Source organism: Amblyomma maculatum, chromosome 4 (assembly GCF_055883805.1).
Source record: "Amblyomma maculatum isolate TAMU_Amacu chromosome 4, ASM5588380v1, whole genome shotgun sequence".
In the NCBI taxonomy this organism is placed as follows: Eukaryota; Metazoa; Arthropoda; class Arachnida; order Ixodida; family Ixodidae; genus Amblyomma; species Amblyomma maculatum.
Window position 1 is genome coordinate 136,976,663 of NC_139347.1, and position 16,181 is coordinate 136,992,843.

General features: G+C 42.0%; 2 protein-coding genes across 2 annotated transcripts; both read left to right on the forward strand.

Annotated features, from left to right (window-relative positions):
* The first annotated feature begins 517 nt into the window (after positions 1–517).
* Positions 518–15,210, forward strand: LOC146192782 (uncharacterized). The gene is made up of 11 exons (XM_084600479.1): positions 518–656; positions 726–789; positions 3,196–3,385; positions 3,457–3,651; positions 3,736–3,825; positions 4,904–4,954; positions 5,962–5,994; positions 8,208–8,410; positions 9,697–9,856; positions 10,117–10,254; positions 11,715–15,210. Exons 3-11 carry the CDS (start codon positions 3,196–3,198, stop codon positions 11,723–11,725), a joined length of 1,071 nt encoding a protein of 356 aa, XP_084456605.1. The 5' UTR covers positions 518–656; positions 726–789; the 3' UTR covers positions 11,726–15,210.
* On the forward strand, positions 816–3,124 carry LOC146192783 (uncharacterized). Its single transcript, XM_084602556.1, has one exon. The coding sequence runs from the start codon at positions 967–969 to the stop codon at positions 3,040–3,042; it is 2,076 nt and encodes a 691-aa protein (XP_084458682.1). The 5' UTR covers positions 816–966; the 3' UTR covers positions 3,043–3,124.
* Positions 15,211–16,181: the final 971 nt, after the last annotated feature.

Consider the following 16,181-nt stretch of genomic DNA (forward strand, 5'->3'; position numbering starts at 1 on the left):
AGCTGTTTCCAACCATTCTGACGAACAGAGCGCGCTTTGGCACTCCAAAAATTGAAGAGCAGTGCGAGAGTGGCGATCGCGAGTTGTTTACACATGGATGCAGCCCATTGGACCACAAATGACCGTCGGACATCCGATTTAGATCCGAACGTCCGCGACCGCATTGGGCCGTCCAGTGGGCGTACACTGAACGTCTTTTTCCGGACATTAACAAAGCCCACCGGTAGTAAACCATCGGAGGTCCTGCGGATATTTGTTTTTGGATGTCCAGCAACTTCAAACCAACGAAAGTCCAGCGGATTCACTATTTTGGATGCATGAACAGTCCGTCGTGTTATAATACTCTGGACGTCCGTTGTACGTTTCTGCACGATTGACATTTTTGAAATGCACTCATATGTGTTTTCGTTATAAAGTAGAATGTTACATGCGTCAAAAATAAGTATTTTTTGCATTTGAAGGTACCATGTTTTCTGCTCTGTATATCTGTCTAGAGTTAATACACGTCCATCTCCGTACGGCGGCCCTCTGCTACAGCCAACAACAGCCACTGCTAGCCGATCCGATGCTCGAGCGCGCGCGCGGCGCTCGTATCGCTGTCTCGCTTCTTCGAAAGTCGTTGCTGTCGAACGTCACTTGCGTGACTCCTGAGAGCGGTAAGACCGATTTTTTCGTTCTGTAGCGTAGCCCTAGTGCGTACTTTTGGGTATTTCTTTTCTTTGCAGGTTTCGTACGTTAAGCTAGCTGGAGCCAACTTGTTGCAACCAGCCGGCGTCAGCAGTACAAAACGTGAGTTCGTTTGTGGTAAGAATTGCCCGCCATTGTTTCAATCTTCAGCCGATTTAGGTTCGTTGTAAGTATGAAAACGGGACGTACTGTTATGGCGGAATCGTGTAGTTGCTTTTTTATACACGTGGCGTTAATTGGTTGTTCAGCTAGTTTTATTTATCCGGTTGCATACTCATTATGGCTATGCAGCAACGAAGTGATGCTCGCGTATGTGAAAAGGCCACCCGGGAGGCGAAGAAGTCATTGATGCTGCTTGACTGCGCAAGTAAATGCACACCGAGAGGACGAACCTCTCGCGAGTTGGGGACTGGGCCTACTGTGGTGGTTGCTGGACGTTCTATAGAAGGTTATAGTAGTGATGGAAGTTGTGATGGCAGCTTGGTTACCTCAGCTGCTTTGAGCGCAAGTTTGCATCGCTCACGGTGCAATAAGCCCATGCAGGATTTAGAGTTTTGTCCTTGTGCCGAAGACGGTGACAGTGGAGCAGCGACGTCGCAATGTGATGGTCGAGATGAACAAGATTTCCGAAATTATCTGCGGGAATGGGCAGTTAAGCACGGAATCAAAAGGCGTGCGCTGACAGCTCTATTGAAGATATTGAGAGGTCATCCTGCTATGTCGGACCTCCCAAAAGATGGTCGCACGCTTCTGCGTACTCCTCGCAAACCACGGGAACAGTGCGCGGTTACCCCATTAGCACCAGGCCACTACTGCCACTTTGGTTTAGCAGATGGACTGCTTCGTTTGCTGCGCCAAGTAGAAAATCCGCCTGCCATGATTACTTTAACATTCAATGTTGATGGTCTTCCACTGTCAAAAAGTTCAAGGATGCAGCTCTGGCCTATTCAGTGCCTTGCTCATGGCTGTGTTGATGAAACACCATTTCTTGTTGGTGCATTTGCAGGGCATTCAAAGCCAGACTCTTCCAGTGATTTTCTGAAGCCATTTGTTTCTGAGCTGCAGACCTTGCTGTCTGAAGGCCTCATTGTCAATGGCAAAATTTTACATGTGACCATGAAGGCTATTGTGTGTGATGCTCCTGCACGAGCCTTTATAATGGCTACAAAAGGGCATGGTGGCTACAGTGGCTGCCCCAAATGCACTGTGGAAGGGCAGTATTTGCATGGAAGAGTTGTATTTCTGGAAATGGACTGCTCGCTGCGTACAGATGCAAGTTTCAGAAACCAGCATGACAGTGAGCATCATAAGGGAAAGTCAATTCTTTTGGACCTCCCAATCAACTGTGTCGATGACATACCCTTGGACTATATGCACCTTGTGCTTCTTGGTGTCATGAAAAAGCTTCTTTCTTTGTGGGTTTCTGGACCGTTAGGAGTACGTTTTGGACCACTTAATCGTCAAAATTTCAGTGAGCAGAGCAGTCAGTTGCATAGCTTCATACCTCGAGAATTTCCTCGCAAATCACGAGGGCTTGAAGATCGAGAGCGTTGGAAGGCTTCTGAATTCAGGCTTTTTCTCTTCTACACTGGCCCAGTCATCCTGAAGTTTTGTTTGTCAGACAACTTGTACCAGCATTTTCTCTTTCTTCATGCTTCCCTTTCCATCCTTGCTAACAAGGTTCTCTGTCGTCAGCATGCTGCATATGCTGGTAAGCTTCTGAGGTGCTTTGTTTCAGATTTTGGTGATCTGTATGGAGAAGAACATATTTCCTTCAATGTACATTGCTTAATACATCTGTCTTCTGATGTTGAAAGACATGGTGAGCTGGACTCCTTCAGTGCATTTCCATTTGAGAACAACATGCAGGCCATTAAGAAATGCCTTCGCAAACATGGGAAGCCACTAGAGCAGTTGCAGAATAGGATGGCTGAGGCAGATCTCAAGCCATGCAACTGGGAGCCATTGAGTGAAACACCTCTTCCGCTCCATCAGCACACGCAAGGTCTGCTGTTGCCAGAGTGCTCCCCTCCTGAGTACAGAACGGTGAAATTTGAAAACTTCACGATCTCTCTAAATGACAAAGACAGCTGCTTTCTGCAAGATGGCCATGTCATTGTAGCCAAAAACATAGCGCACCTGAAAGACTCAAATGAGCTGTGCATTATTGGCTATGAATTCTTAGTTAAAGAGGACTTGTACACCATGCCCTTCAATTCCTCCAGGATTGGCATCTGTCTTGTATCGTCCCCCTCATCACCAAAGATATGGCACCTGCATAGGTTGCAAAAGATGGTTAAACTGCCGATGGGTGACAAGTTTTTAGTGGTGCCGGAGCTACACACGGCCAACTGACATGCCACTCAACCATATTTCACCTCTGTTATTGCCTGTTTCTTTGACACAAATATTGGTTAGTGCATGTTTTAACAATTTCAAAAGCAGTCTCAGTTGTCCTTCTGTTTATGTGGGTGTGATATTTATCTTTTCTTTTTTCTCATTTTTCAGATGGCATATGCCATTGTTGAATTTTTGCACCACGACCAAGTGGAGGTTGTTCCGTCTTCATGGATCAGTGACAGGCAGTGTGCTTGGCCACTTCATGTAAAAGGGGACAGGATTGTGTCGTTAGTTCGAAAAGCAGCACCACCGGACTCATCTTGGCAACTGTTCGACGTATCTGTGAAGGGGCTGTTTGGTAAATGCAGTTGACATAGCACTTTTGCTTGTGATAGTCTGCAGCACTGTATATCTGAAAATTTATTCCAGGTACTTATGATTTGGCTAGAAAGAAGCTCGACAGAAGTCAATATACTTCTGAGCTTAGTAGTGACACTGAAGTGCCACAAAAGAGGATTAGAAGGCCACCCCAGGCATGGTCTGATGATGAAGAATCAGACTACCCCAGGGTGAAAGTGCGGCATGTGACGAACGCTCCATCAGTGCCCCTTGACTTTCCTCAAGGTTATTGATCATTCACTTGAAAAATGCTAAGCGGCTGCATTGTTATAGTTATCATAGGCAACCTTCGTTTTGTTTTCTTTTCAGGTCTGTCCTCTACTGTGCCTAGCACCGTGACTGAAAGTGCTGTGCAAAGTGCCACACAGAGTGCTGTACAAAACGCCACACAAAGTGAGGGTAAGCAAGTGGGGAATCTGCTTTCATTGTCATGTTTATTTCCTTTCTGATTTGTCCTACCCAACTCGCATAAGGGCAGAAACGAGTAAATTATAGTTAGCCACCTAAAAGAACACACTATTTCAGTACTAATCCAGGTGATGAAACAACCACACATATGGCAGAAACTACTTGTATGTACTTTCCTGGGCTTCTGTTTTTTAATGAATGAAGTGTTAAGCCCATGAAGAATTTGCCACTTGAAACATAGCATCCTGATGTGATGGCTTGAAGGTTAGGGCACCTAACTCCTGGATTCTAATACATAACAGTGATACATAACAGTGATCCAGGCTGCAGTGGATGCATGTCGATGGAGGCAAAATGCAAGGTGCCCATGCATTGTGCAATGTTAGCAGACATTGAAGAACCCCAGGTGGCTCATATTAATCCCGAGCACTCCACTATAGCATGCTGCATGTTTCATATTGCTTGGGGTGTTAAACCTCGTATTACATACAAATCAGTAAGTTTCGTCAACAGAAATAGACGTATCTATGTGTGAAACTTTTACACCAGCATCATGATATGATAGGCTAATTTGCTTAAGTAACTTTTTGTCTTTGGCAAGGCCCTATTGTTTTTGCATAATTGTAGAACTTAATGTGAAAGACATAGATGAAAGTTTTACACAGATTTATTAGCTAAGATAACTTCAAAAATTGGTCCTTTCACTCTTCATCTGAGGCAGATGGAAAAGGTCGATGTGGCAAAGCAAAGTGAACGTGGCAAAAGAGTGTGGCTAAGGTTCGGACAGATTAGATTACTTTGCTTTGCTTAGTTTTGTATGATTCGTGGCCATGCTTGCATTTCATTTGCACCTGGGCAATAAGCATTAAGAAGTTTGAATTTTTTCAGCTTTTGAAATGCATGTAGCAATTTCATTGTTATGGGTAACAATTATGAATCCGACATAGAGTGTGCAAATTGTTTTGGTCAAGACTTCACCATTGTGCCGAATAGGGGTAAAATTTGGAGAATTTCTGGTGTTGTGTAGCCAAACAGTGGTGTAATGTCTGGTTGTTTTTTCACTGTCCAGATGATTGCTTGGAGCTGGTATCTCTTGGCGACCGTGATCTTTCAGATAAAGGTGAGTTAATACCGCTGTTTCAGGATTTTTCAGAAGTGTTTATTGGAGTACTTTTTCAGATGCTGTGGTGTCATCATACTGCTCTAGAGGGACACTATGTTTCAGTGAACTACAGTTAAACCTGGATTTAATGAACCTCCATTTAGCAAATTCTTTTATATTATGATGTTTCTAAATCTCCCATAACCGCTTCTATTCAAGCATGTTTATTTGAGAGCTCCAAATAGTGAAGGTGTTGCAGTGTTTGACTGATATAAGAAATTTGGTGTGCCAACTATCTGTTAGCTAGTACTGAGTTGCTGGAAATTTAGCCGAACCACGTGGAAGTTTCATCACTGTACGACGTTAATTGAAATGAGAGGAACATCTGCAATATCAAGGAGGGACTGCAATCGTTCCAATGCACCGCATTCCAGCACGGTTTCCATATCTATATGGCAGATGCAGTGGTCTCCACTGCTTTCCCCTTTACACTAGCAATAATTATTACTGTTCATGCTCAAAAGCAGCAAAAATATGACAAAGATGTGAGCCTGTGCACTCATCTTCACTGCACATTTGATCCTGAGAATCCAGTGCAGAAACCTAACGCAAGGGCAGCGGGGATGGCCGACAGCACTGATGATGCAAAGAAAGAAGTCCGTTCCTAAAGGCACTGGTGACGGGAAGCCTGACAGCGGAAACATGTATGAAAAAGCAGGTGTTTTCGTGGCCAGTCTAGTGTTATACCCATGTTTAACTGCATACTTTGGCATAAAAGGCACTGCAATGTAGTCGCATTTCTGCCCATTTATTGAAAGCTTAGATGAGCATATTAACACAGTTAGGACAATTCAGTCAAAAAAAGAGTTGAAAATGAAACAAAAAACATGCACTCATAATGCTGGCAGTTTGCATAGTTACACTGTGAAATGTTAGAAGTGATGGATTTTGCTTCAGTTTTTTATTTTATCAACAAATTTATACATTCAATGCTAAGGTTCGGCTGCTCGTTCTTCCATTTGCAGATAAGGCTTCTAGCAGCTTTTCTGTTGATGAAGGTAAGTTCAGATTTTAGTCTTTGCACTTCTGGTAAAAATTTACTGTTTCCACTTAGTAGTATGTGTGGTTAAGCGCTTAGTATGGAGAAGCCTTTGTTCCATTCGTCAGCACATCCAAATAAGCCTCAAGGTGAGATTTCTGTACTTTGTGAGCTGTCTAAAGAGATACATTTTAAATGTTATGGTAACCAACAAACTGTTCTGGTTTGGTATTTATCTTATTCGGGAAATCGACTTTATTGAACTGGCACTATCTTTTACGAAGTAAAAAAAAACCGTGCCTGAAAAGCGCGGAAAAAATTGACACGGCTATGTTCTATGGAGCTGACAGCAATTGCTTCGTGCTTTTGTCATTTTGGCCTTAAGAATCTTCGCTGACCAAAATATTAGCATTTATTTATCGAAGAAAGGGCCCGTGACTGTGAAATAATGGCTATCATCCTTGTTACGAGCGTATTCAACTTTGCATGCACTTCCAACGGGGACAGGGCACTTCAACGCTGCTTCTGCCAGCATACTCCTTTTTCTGAGGGTTGGGCGTGACTCCTACTTTGTGATCCCTGCTATGCAAAAAGGCAATAAAAGTGCTATTTTGGATTTTTCAAAACACTCCAAGCTCAACTTCCTTATGTCGCTGTACCCTATTCGGTCAAAAACTAGAAAGTAGGCGGTGAAGGTATATTTTTCACTTTCTATCTTGCGCTGTGCAACAGCTGGATAGAGTACCTATGAGACGGAAGTGCTGAGGAGCTTACACAGAAAATTATTTTGGGCATGGCGGCCTTCCAAACCGACGTCGCAAACAGCCTAATTGCATGCAGTAGAACACCTCAGAAATAGCGCGGTCGACCATGTAGTGAATGCCCAGTGCCTGTCGCAATGGAGCCTAAACCGCATTTAATACTGACGCTACCATTAGGTACAATGGCTACAACCACTTGCCGGAACATGTCAACACACTGAACTCACAGCGCTGCCGTCGTGAAGGATGCACAGTGAAGTGTCGGATTCAAAGTGCCATCTTTTTGTGCATGCCTGCTCATAGTAATTGCTTTGACCTTTTAATAAGCGTACTCTGAAGTGACTGAATTAAAAATTTGAGCAATAATCCATTAACCATCTTTTCAGCTCGATACTTGCTAAGGGCGCTCGCGCACTTTCTGCTGGTAGTATGCATTACTTTTTCTGTATTGAGGTGACCTGTCCTCGAATGGGGACATCGCAAATGACTATAAAAAATAAAATGATTTCTTTCAGTTTATTCAGGGCACATCATTTGAAGCTTGGAGAACCAAAAATGGCTCTTAGATATTTTGTTCGTGCCTGAAGGGGTTAAGTTTAGCTCAAAGTGCACAGTGGCCCCTGTATGGCTACCTGGCATGGTAGCATTTGTATGTAGCACTTAGCTGGGTTGTTGCTTTTCTTCTGTACCTTCGCCGTTTTTGTACTGGTGACCTAAAGTCTGGGTTGCTGGCAGTTGACACATTCCTTTTCTTTTTTCTCATTGATGCTTTTGTGCTCTTTGCCTGAATTTGCTGTTCTCTTTTCCACCTTTATCTCTAGTGTGTGGTAATGTGAGCACAGTGGCTTTCCTTCATGTGATGTTTTCTTTGTCATTGATGGGACATTCCTTGCTTGGGCAGTAATTTTTGCAGTTAAAAAGCAATCTATCTATGAATACATTTGGCTCTTAAAAAACTTGCTTCTGCTTTTCGTAGACAATAATTTAACCAAGGGTTATTTACAACCGTTTGTGCAGGTATAAAGTGAGACTTTTTTTAAAACTTGCCTTATAGACTCCTATATGGGCATTAAGTAACATAGGTTAGAATACAACATTATGATTGAAGAGTAAAAATAATAGTGTTACTAGGTATTAGGATGGTAAATTACTGTCAACTTTCTATTAAATTTTACCACTTGCATCATTTTTTGCTGCAGGGTATAGGGTGCTAGGCATTCCAGCATATTTAAGACTATATTAAGGAGAAGGGCAGCATCAACAAAATAAAAGGTTGTGACCAAGGAACCCGTAGGGGTTCCGAAACGTCTTCTTTTTTCATGTTGACTTGGTCAGTGACTGAAACTCTTTTTACTCAACTACCATGCCTGACCAGACGAACCTTCGTCGAACCCTTGACTACTCGTCAACAAAATATTTTTTCCGTTTCTCAATTATATATTTTTTCTTGCGTCTCTTTCACTACTTCCAGACTTCAAGCAGCACATTATCCGGCTACTCAATATCTTGCGCTTTACGCAGCAGCAGCATGGAGATATGTTAAACAAACTATGTGAAGTTCTTCCAAGCCAAGCAGTTATCACCAAGTCCCTTCTTATCACTGAGCCATTCACTTCGGTGGATGATCTGCTCAAGTTCAACGAGCAGCTGGATAAAGAAAAATTTGCACTTCTGGTAAGTGTTCATATAATGAACCAGGAGAGCTCTAAAGGAGGCATATTGAAATTTATTTTTATTTTAAAGGTCCTCTAGGGATATTACATGAGAGGTGGGCTAACAAGAAGCCATTAAGGATACAGATGGTTGGTCTTCAGTTCTAATGGCACAGACCAAAAAGAAAAAGTTGAGAGAGAGCCATGAGAGGAGGAGACCGCGCATCCATCGGCGCACACCACCACCATTTTACGTGACCCCCTACTCAGCGCACGCCGAATAGCTGGAGGGAAAAGCGCTTTTATGCCTTTCTCATTAAGAGTTGCCACATAATACTTTTTGAAGCAATTTCAAGCTTTAATGCTCATTTTCTATAAGTTGAAGCAGCTGCAGTATGAACCATATTTGAGGTTTTTTTACAAAGCTACAAGTACAAATATGTACTGCACCTTTTTTTTTTATATCAAGGGGTGAAAAAACTTGAAAGCTATGTCATTCACTTTGTAGAGTTGTTGTTAGTACAGTTTTGCTATTTATATTCATGTGAAGCATAGAAAATTTTGTATCTGAGTAATAAAATTTGTCTTGAAGTTGTGTGACCCAATCATCGCTGGCTGTCTCCAGTGGTAAACTCTAAATTGTAAACTAAAATAAATATATACATGGTTAATATTGCAAAATATTTTAAACTGCAGAACTCTATACTTGTACTTGTAGTGCAAATGGGCTATTTTTGTGCTATTTCTTGTGTGAGCTATGTAGTACGCTTTTAATTATGCTATTTGAGCATCGGCTTTATTTTAACATAGTACCTTTAAAAGTCCCGTTACTCAGAAAATCTGGTATTGGTGTTGTGAGTGAAAAATCAAGGGCATGGCACTGGCAGATGGTAGCTGGCATGGCCGGGCTTTAATTGTTTGATGGTTTGTACGACTTAACGAGACCAAATGTTTTAGAAGGTTGGGAGGAGCTACCAGCTTGGGTTGCCGATTTGAGGCAGGACAGTGAATTGAGTGTCAACCTTGCAGTGCTCTTAGATGCAGAGTCAGGCATGCTATACCTAGACGATGCAGCCACATTCATATAGCTTAGTTAAGTCGGGGCTTTACGTGTTGGGTCATCGCCTATGCTATTGCATCATACCGGTAAAAGGCAGGGCTTAAGTGTCTACCATAATTTTTTAAATGTGGTGCACTCTTGACATTTGTGCAAATCAGCTTGGCAAGGAAGAAAGTATTTTGTAAAATGATATGTGTCTTGTGCACCTAGAGGTGCATATCTTAAAACAGGACATGATTTTTTTGCAGGTACGCGAGCTTGTGCAGCTTGGTGGCAAGAATGCGAACGTGGCCGCTAAACGCATGCTGGCCTATGTTGTAAGCGACCAGGTGGCAGCAAAGTTCTCCTGGGTTGGAAGGAAAAACAAGCTGAATTTTTCAAGCTTGAAAACATCAAATGCAATTATAGGTAAGACAGATACATGTGGAAGATTGTGCATGGTTTCTTTGCAAGAAAGCCTCCTGTTGAGGCAGGAGAATTTTTCCTATTTTTCCAAAACAGGCCTGACAAGACCTAGTAAGTCCCCATTTAAACCTGGTATAAAATAAAAATTACTGTTAAATTCCACCTCTGCACAAAATTTCGCCCAAATAAGCAAACAATGCTTCAGTGTACGTTGATGTGTCTGCATTCAGTTTGAACACAACACTCTAATATCTTATCTTTAGCTGCTGCAGGAGAATTTCCGCAAGGGAACATGGCCAATGTTGAGGACATCATCAAATCATGGTTGAGGCATGCACCTGAAAGGCTTTCTGGAATTCAAAGACAGAAGAAACCAGTACTGTCTGCTGATCCATGTGCAGGTCTGTTTCTTATGCTAGTTGTAATCACTAGCTGCAATAATTTGATTAGGCAAAACCAGTGCCATTTGCCATTGCAGCATGCTTGTACTTCACGATATCAACTTCTAGTCTTGTAGGCAAAAACAAAGCAAGCTATCCTTAGCCATTGTATCGTTATGACTCTACAGTGGAGGTTTTTGTCAAAAAGTTTTGAAACATTAAAGCTGTTAAAAAAATGTGAGTTTACAGTTAAGGTTTAGATTAAGTGCACTTTATGGGCAGCTTTTTGTTGACCAAACTTTATGGGGATTAGCCTGATTGTCTTTGCATGATACATGAGATTTAACATCCAAGAGAAACGTAGCTATGAGAGACACTGTAATGGAGGACTGCTGTTTAATTTTGATTACCTAGGGCTTTTCAATGTGTAGTGTCATGGCACAGGGCATGGATGCTTTGCATTTTTCGGCCACACGGTACAAAGCGTTTGGCTGTCAGTAAATTACCCCCTGTTAAACGATCTCGATACTGCAGTTATTTGTCCGATTCTGCGGACTTCTTATATTTCCAGTGATTTTCCTCATGCTAGTTTACTGTTCTATTTATTGCTGGATGTGCAACTTGTTTACTCAATTGCTACTTTGTGTTGCAAAACACTTTAGCAGGTACCATATTTTTCTTTTACTTTCAGACTGGTAATTTAGATATGCAATAATCAATATGCTAAGCATTAGAGGTCTTGTTTACAAGAAAAGCCAGCGGCATCATGAAATAATCATTGCTTGACAGGGTTGTGATATCATCCAGCCATCATTGCAAAGTGTTGCCAAAGAAAGCAAACACTTGCTAAAAAGATAAAACGGTAGTTGCGTTTCAATTGAGGCAAAACGGAATGATGTGCCTGTTTAGTGTGCAACATGAATGCATGCTAGAAAATCAAAGGGTGTCGAAATATCTAGAGCCTCCTAATTTGCCATCCTCCATAGCCAATTTTGCCTTGGGAGTTTAAATCTACAAACATAAACCAGACCACTTTTGTTGGGAAAAGGTAACTGAGCGAGAATAGTCGTCAGGCACGCTACTGGTGAGGAGCATTCTTGGCGTGCTTGCCCTGAAGGGATCTCTATTGCTGTAATGTTGTACTCTCAATGATAGCTTAAGCATCGATTAAATTTTTCTGCTTTGTTGCTGCTGAGATCATTCGATAAATTTCCACTTGAAGTATGAGTTGGCAAAGGCAAAATAAAACAAGGCTGACACCTGAATGCTGGCTGGCGAGTGTGGTAAAGGCCGTTTGATAGTTAAAGAAAAATGAAGGTAAAGGGCTTACGTGCTGAAACAGCTCTTGGTAGAGCTTAATGTTACTTTGTCATAGCATGCATTGTTTTTGTGATGATTTTTTTTTTCTAGAAAATATGCTATTTATGTTCCCTTGCAAAAATAAAGCATAATAAACTTGTTTTGTTTTTCTTGTTTTTCAGGTGCTGAATGAGACGTGACCCGTGTTTCTCTTGTTTTCACATATGCCACAGCAACTTTTGACCAAGAGTTAAAAAGTTCCATTGCCATCAGATGCCAAGGTCGTCACGATATATAGGTCTCCCAGTTACTGACTTGGTTTCTCAGCCGGTTGTGCAGACAGTACTTTGACGGTGGTGAAAGTAGGCAAGAGAGCACACATGCTTGATCATAGTCATCCATCTCGAACCAGGTGTTATCTCAAGATGTGCGCTTAGCCCGGTGCAGACCAGAGAACAAAGTTTGGCCATTCTAGAGAACCATTCCCCCTCTGTACATTTAATTTCAGTTTTATGTTTGCATTTGTTTTCTATGTGATCTATTTTACGTTTAGTTTGGCAGGTTTTGTTTGCAATGGCCTAATTTTTTAGCTGCATCATGATGGTCTCATGACATTGTGTGTTACTTTGAGGTTGTATTCCTGAAGTGCATTAATTTCTTGTAGTGGCGGGGGGCTTATGCACGACCAGTCACTGCTTATGCCTTCAAGGGGAAACTTATAGCAATGCTGTCCTTTTAAAGGTTTGCTCACCGCCTAGTCATCCATCTCGAACCAGGTGTTATCTCAAGATGTGCGCTTAGCCCGGTGCAGACCAGAGAACAAAGTTTGGCCATTCTAGAGAACCATTCCCCCTCTGTACATTTCATTTCAGTTTTATGTCTGCATTTGTTTTCCATATGTGATCTATTTTACGTTTAGTTTGGCAGGTTTTGTTTGCAATGGCCTAATTTTTTAGCTGCATCATGATAGTCTCATGACAATGTGTGTTACTTTGAGGTTGTATTTCTGAAGTGCATTAATTTTTTGTAGTGCTTATGCACGATCAGTCACTGCTTACATACTATACTCAACCAGCTCTGATTAAGCCTGCAAGGTGAAACTTATAGCAATGCTGTCCTTTTAAAGGTTTGCTCACCGCCTAGTCATCCATCTCGAACCAGGTGTTATCTCAAGATGTGTGCGTAGCCCGGTGGGTGTGGACCAGAGAACAAAGTTTGGCCATTCTAGAGAACCATTCCCCCTTTGTACATTTAATTTCAGTTTTATGTTTGTATTTGTTTTCCATATGTGATCTATTTTACGTTCAGTTTGGCAGGTTTTGTTTGCAATGGCCTAATTTTTTAGCTGCATCATGATAGTCTCATGACATTGTGTGTTACTTTGAGATTGTGTCTGAAGTGCATTAATTTTTTGTAGTGCTTATGCACGATCAGTCACTGCTTACATACTATACTCAACCAGCTCTGATTAAGCCTGCAAGGTGAAACTTATAGCAATGCTGTCCTTTTAAAGGCTTGCTCACCGCCTAGTCATCCATCTCGAACCAGGTGTTATCTCAAGATGTGTGCGTAGCCCGGTGGGTGTGGACCAGGGAACAAAGTTTGGCCATTCTAGAGAACCATTCCCCCTTTGTACATTTAATTTCAGTTTTATGTTTGTATTTGTTTTCATATGTGATCTATTTTACGTTCAGGTTGGCAGGTTTTGTTTGCAATGGCCTAATTTTTTAGCTGCATCATGATAGTCTCATGACATTGTGTGTTACTTTGAGATTGTATGTCTGAAGTGCATTAATTTTTTGTAGTGCTTATGCACGATCAGTCACTGCTTACATACTATACTCAACCAGCTCTGATTAAGCCTGCAAGGTGAAACTTATAGCAATGCTGTCCTTTTAAAGGTTTGCTCACCGCCTAGTCATCCATCTTGAACCAGGTGTTATCTCAAGATGTGTGCGTAGCCCGGTGGGTGTGGACCAGAGAACAAAGTTTGGCCATTCTAGAGAACCATTCCCTCTCTGTACATTTCATTTCAGTTTTATGTTTGCATTTGTTTTCCATATGTGATCTACTTTACGTTTAGTTTGGCAGGTTTTGTTTGCAATGGCCTAATTTTTTAGCTGCATCATGATGGTCTCATGACATTGTGTGTTACTTTGAGGTTGTATTTCTGAAGTGCATTAATTTTTTTGTAGTGCTTGTGTGCGACCAGTCACTGCTTACATACTATATTCAACCAGCTCTGATGGGCTTGTGATTAACAAAATACTAGTCATGGTTTGTAGTCTAGTTTTAGTTTTTAATATTTATTTAATACAGTCTGTTTTAATGTTTTTGCTGCTACCTGATTTCTTCCAAGTGCATTTAGTTAAGTGGTTTTATTTGAGTGTTCTTTCAATATCAAGGCCTGTATTCAACACTGGTAATATTAGTCATTTAATCTACGCGGACCTCTTGTTCTTTCTTGTTCTTTCATTTTGTGCTTCATAGATAAGGAACACTGTCAGGATGAGATCGAGAGCTAGTGGGTGTACTTGATGTTCCATAGCCCGACAAGATGACGAGGGACAAGACGCAACCACTTTCTTTCATTAACTTTTTATTTGGCACTCACAGAATTTAAATGCAGAAGTCAAGAAGGGGAAAGATTGAAACGGTGACATGAAGTCTTTAGTTGAATTTCACATATCACAGTTATAATGTTTCACCTTGTTCATTCCTATGTAAATTCTGTGAGCGCCAAATAAAGAGCAATTGTGGCAGTAAGTGCTTGTCTTGTCCCTCGTATTCTTGTTGCGTTACAGAACACTGCCAACTGGTGGACGCTGTCTCCTTGTCACGTGTGGGTTCACTTGCGTCTAATTTAATGATAGACCACTGTTCTTGCTTTCAGTAATGAAGTCTGGAAGCAAAGATCTTATATTTTGTTCCTTTTTGTACCAGTTTGTATTCCTAATGTTATGTATGTCAGTTCACTTGGATCTAATTCAATGTTTAGACTGCTATTGCTTTCAGCAAGGAAGTCTAGAAGCTAAGTTCTTCTAGTTTTTTTTTGTGCAAATTAGTATTCTGAGAACAGATGTTACGTGTAGTGCATTGCAGGCATTTGCTTGGCAAATGTGTTTTTTTGATTGCTATGTGAATTATTTTGAGCCTTTTTCTAAATGTTACTTTTTTGGGTAACCGTTGCAATAATATAGTAGCTGAGCTCAAAGTGCAGCTCCAATTTTAGCTTTGGTACTTAGAAATAAAGCACAGTTTGAGTACTTGCTTCAGCAAAATATGTAGTAGCAATTCTGCGTGTGCTTCTGCACCCAGCTTTTGGCGTGATTCAATAAATTCCTTGTTTTACTTTAAAACATTTCCTGCGTCAGGTACTATCATTTCTAAAGTGAAATGAAGTGTCAATTTGGCTCTATGTTCCTTGGGGCCCAGGAACTGAAAGCTGCTGAATCAGCAGGAAGCAATTTCAAAAAGGGATCCCTCATTGCAGTTACATCTTGTGCTCCTATCTAGGAAGTCAGTTTTCATGTCCTGATGCAGCCTGTAGTGCAGAAGTGTATACAGTTGGCTTCCTGATCAAGAAAGCCGATTTGTGAGTGTCGACACGATTTACATTCTGCTGGCTCGGTTTGTGCTTTCAATGTCACGAGCGCTGTTTGCAAAAGGCATAAGTGGAAACAAGCCATGCCTGCTGCACATATTTGCAAGGTGGTAGGAATTGCATGTTACTGCTCTTTTAAGAGCACCCCTGTCATCTAGCAAATCAGAGAAACAGAACCAGGAAGTCGCAAAACATTGTCCGCGTGTAGAAACAAGCTGTCGCAAGCTTAAAAGCCAATCATGTCACTGATACATGCCACGCCACTCCAAAATATTGTCTGGATCTAGACATGACCTGCATACGTACCATTGGCCTTTTGGTTTGAGAGAGCTTGCTTCAGTGTATAGACAGTTTTGCATCCTGTCTGGTTCTCTTTTACTAATGTTTTGTTGGATGCCAAGGGCGCTTTTAGTAAAGCAGTAACATGCAATGCCTATGTTTGCAGTGCATGCAGCAGGCATGACATGCTTCTGCTTTCACTGTTTGCAGAGAGTGTCTGTGGCATTGAGCAAAGCATGAGCTGAACCAGTAGGATGTGAATCAGGTTTACACTCCAAAATGAGCTTTCTTGATTAGGAGGTCAAAGATATGCTGCACTACAGGCTGCATCAGTACTTGGGTCAAGTGTCCTGCGGACGTCCACCGATCATAAAGGTTGGTCCGCGGGACAGTGCTTGGACGTCCAGCATGCGACGATCAACTTCTCACATCCACTGGACGTCCCTCGATGGAACAGAATTTTCCGGTGGACGTCCTGTGGCTGTTTCAAAAATGCACGTCCGTTTCTGGACAATTCACGGATGTCCGAGCGTCCGGGTTTTGATGTCCACCGGATTTTCCACGGACCGCCATTTTCTTTGCACCGGACGTCCCTCGGACGACCGCCGCATGTCTACCGGACTTTCGGCGGACCTTTGGAGACGTCCGACGGACGTTGAGTATCCGTTGTCGGACATCCGCTGGATGCTCAACGGATTTCTTTGGTCCAATGGGAGGGTGCACGGACTGCAGTCCGGGCGCCGATGAGCCCGAACTGTGCGCTTGT

Bases quoted from the DNA above. Each gene is read 5' to 3' on its own strand.
- LOC146192783 (XM_084602556.1), top strand. From the start codon at position 967: ATGGCTATGCAGCAACGAAGTGATGCTCGCGTATGTGAAAAGGCCACC.
- LOC146192782 (XM_084600479.1), top strand. From the start codon at position 3,196: ATGGCATATGCCATTGTTGAATTTTTGCACCACGACCAAGTGGAGGTT. The intron at 3,386-3,456 runs GTAAATGCAGTT...AATTTATTCCAG, and splicing joins ATCTGTGAAGGGGCTGTTTG to GTACTTATGATTTGGCTAGA. The intron at 9,857-10,116 runs GTAAGACAGATA...TCTTATCTTTAG, and splicing joins AACATCAAATGCAATTATAG to CTGCTGCAGGAGAATTTCCG.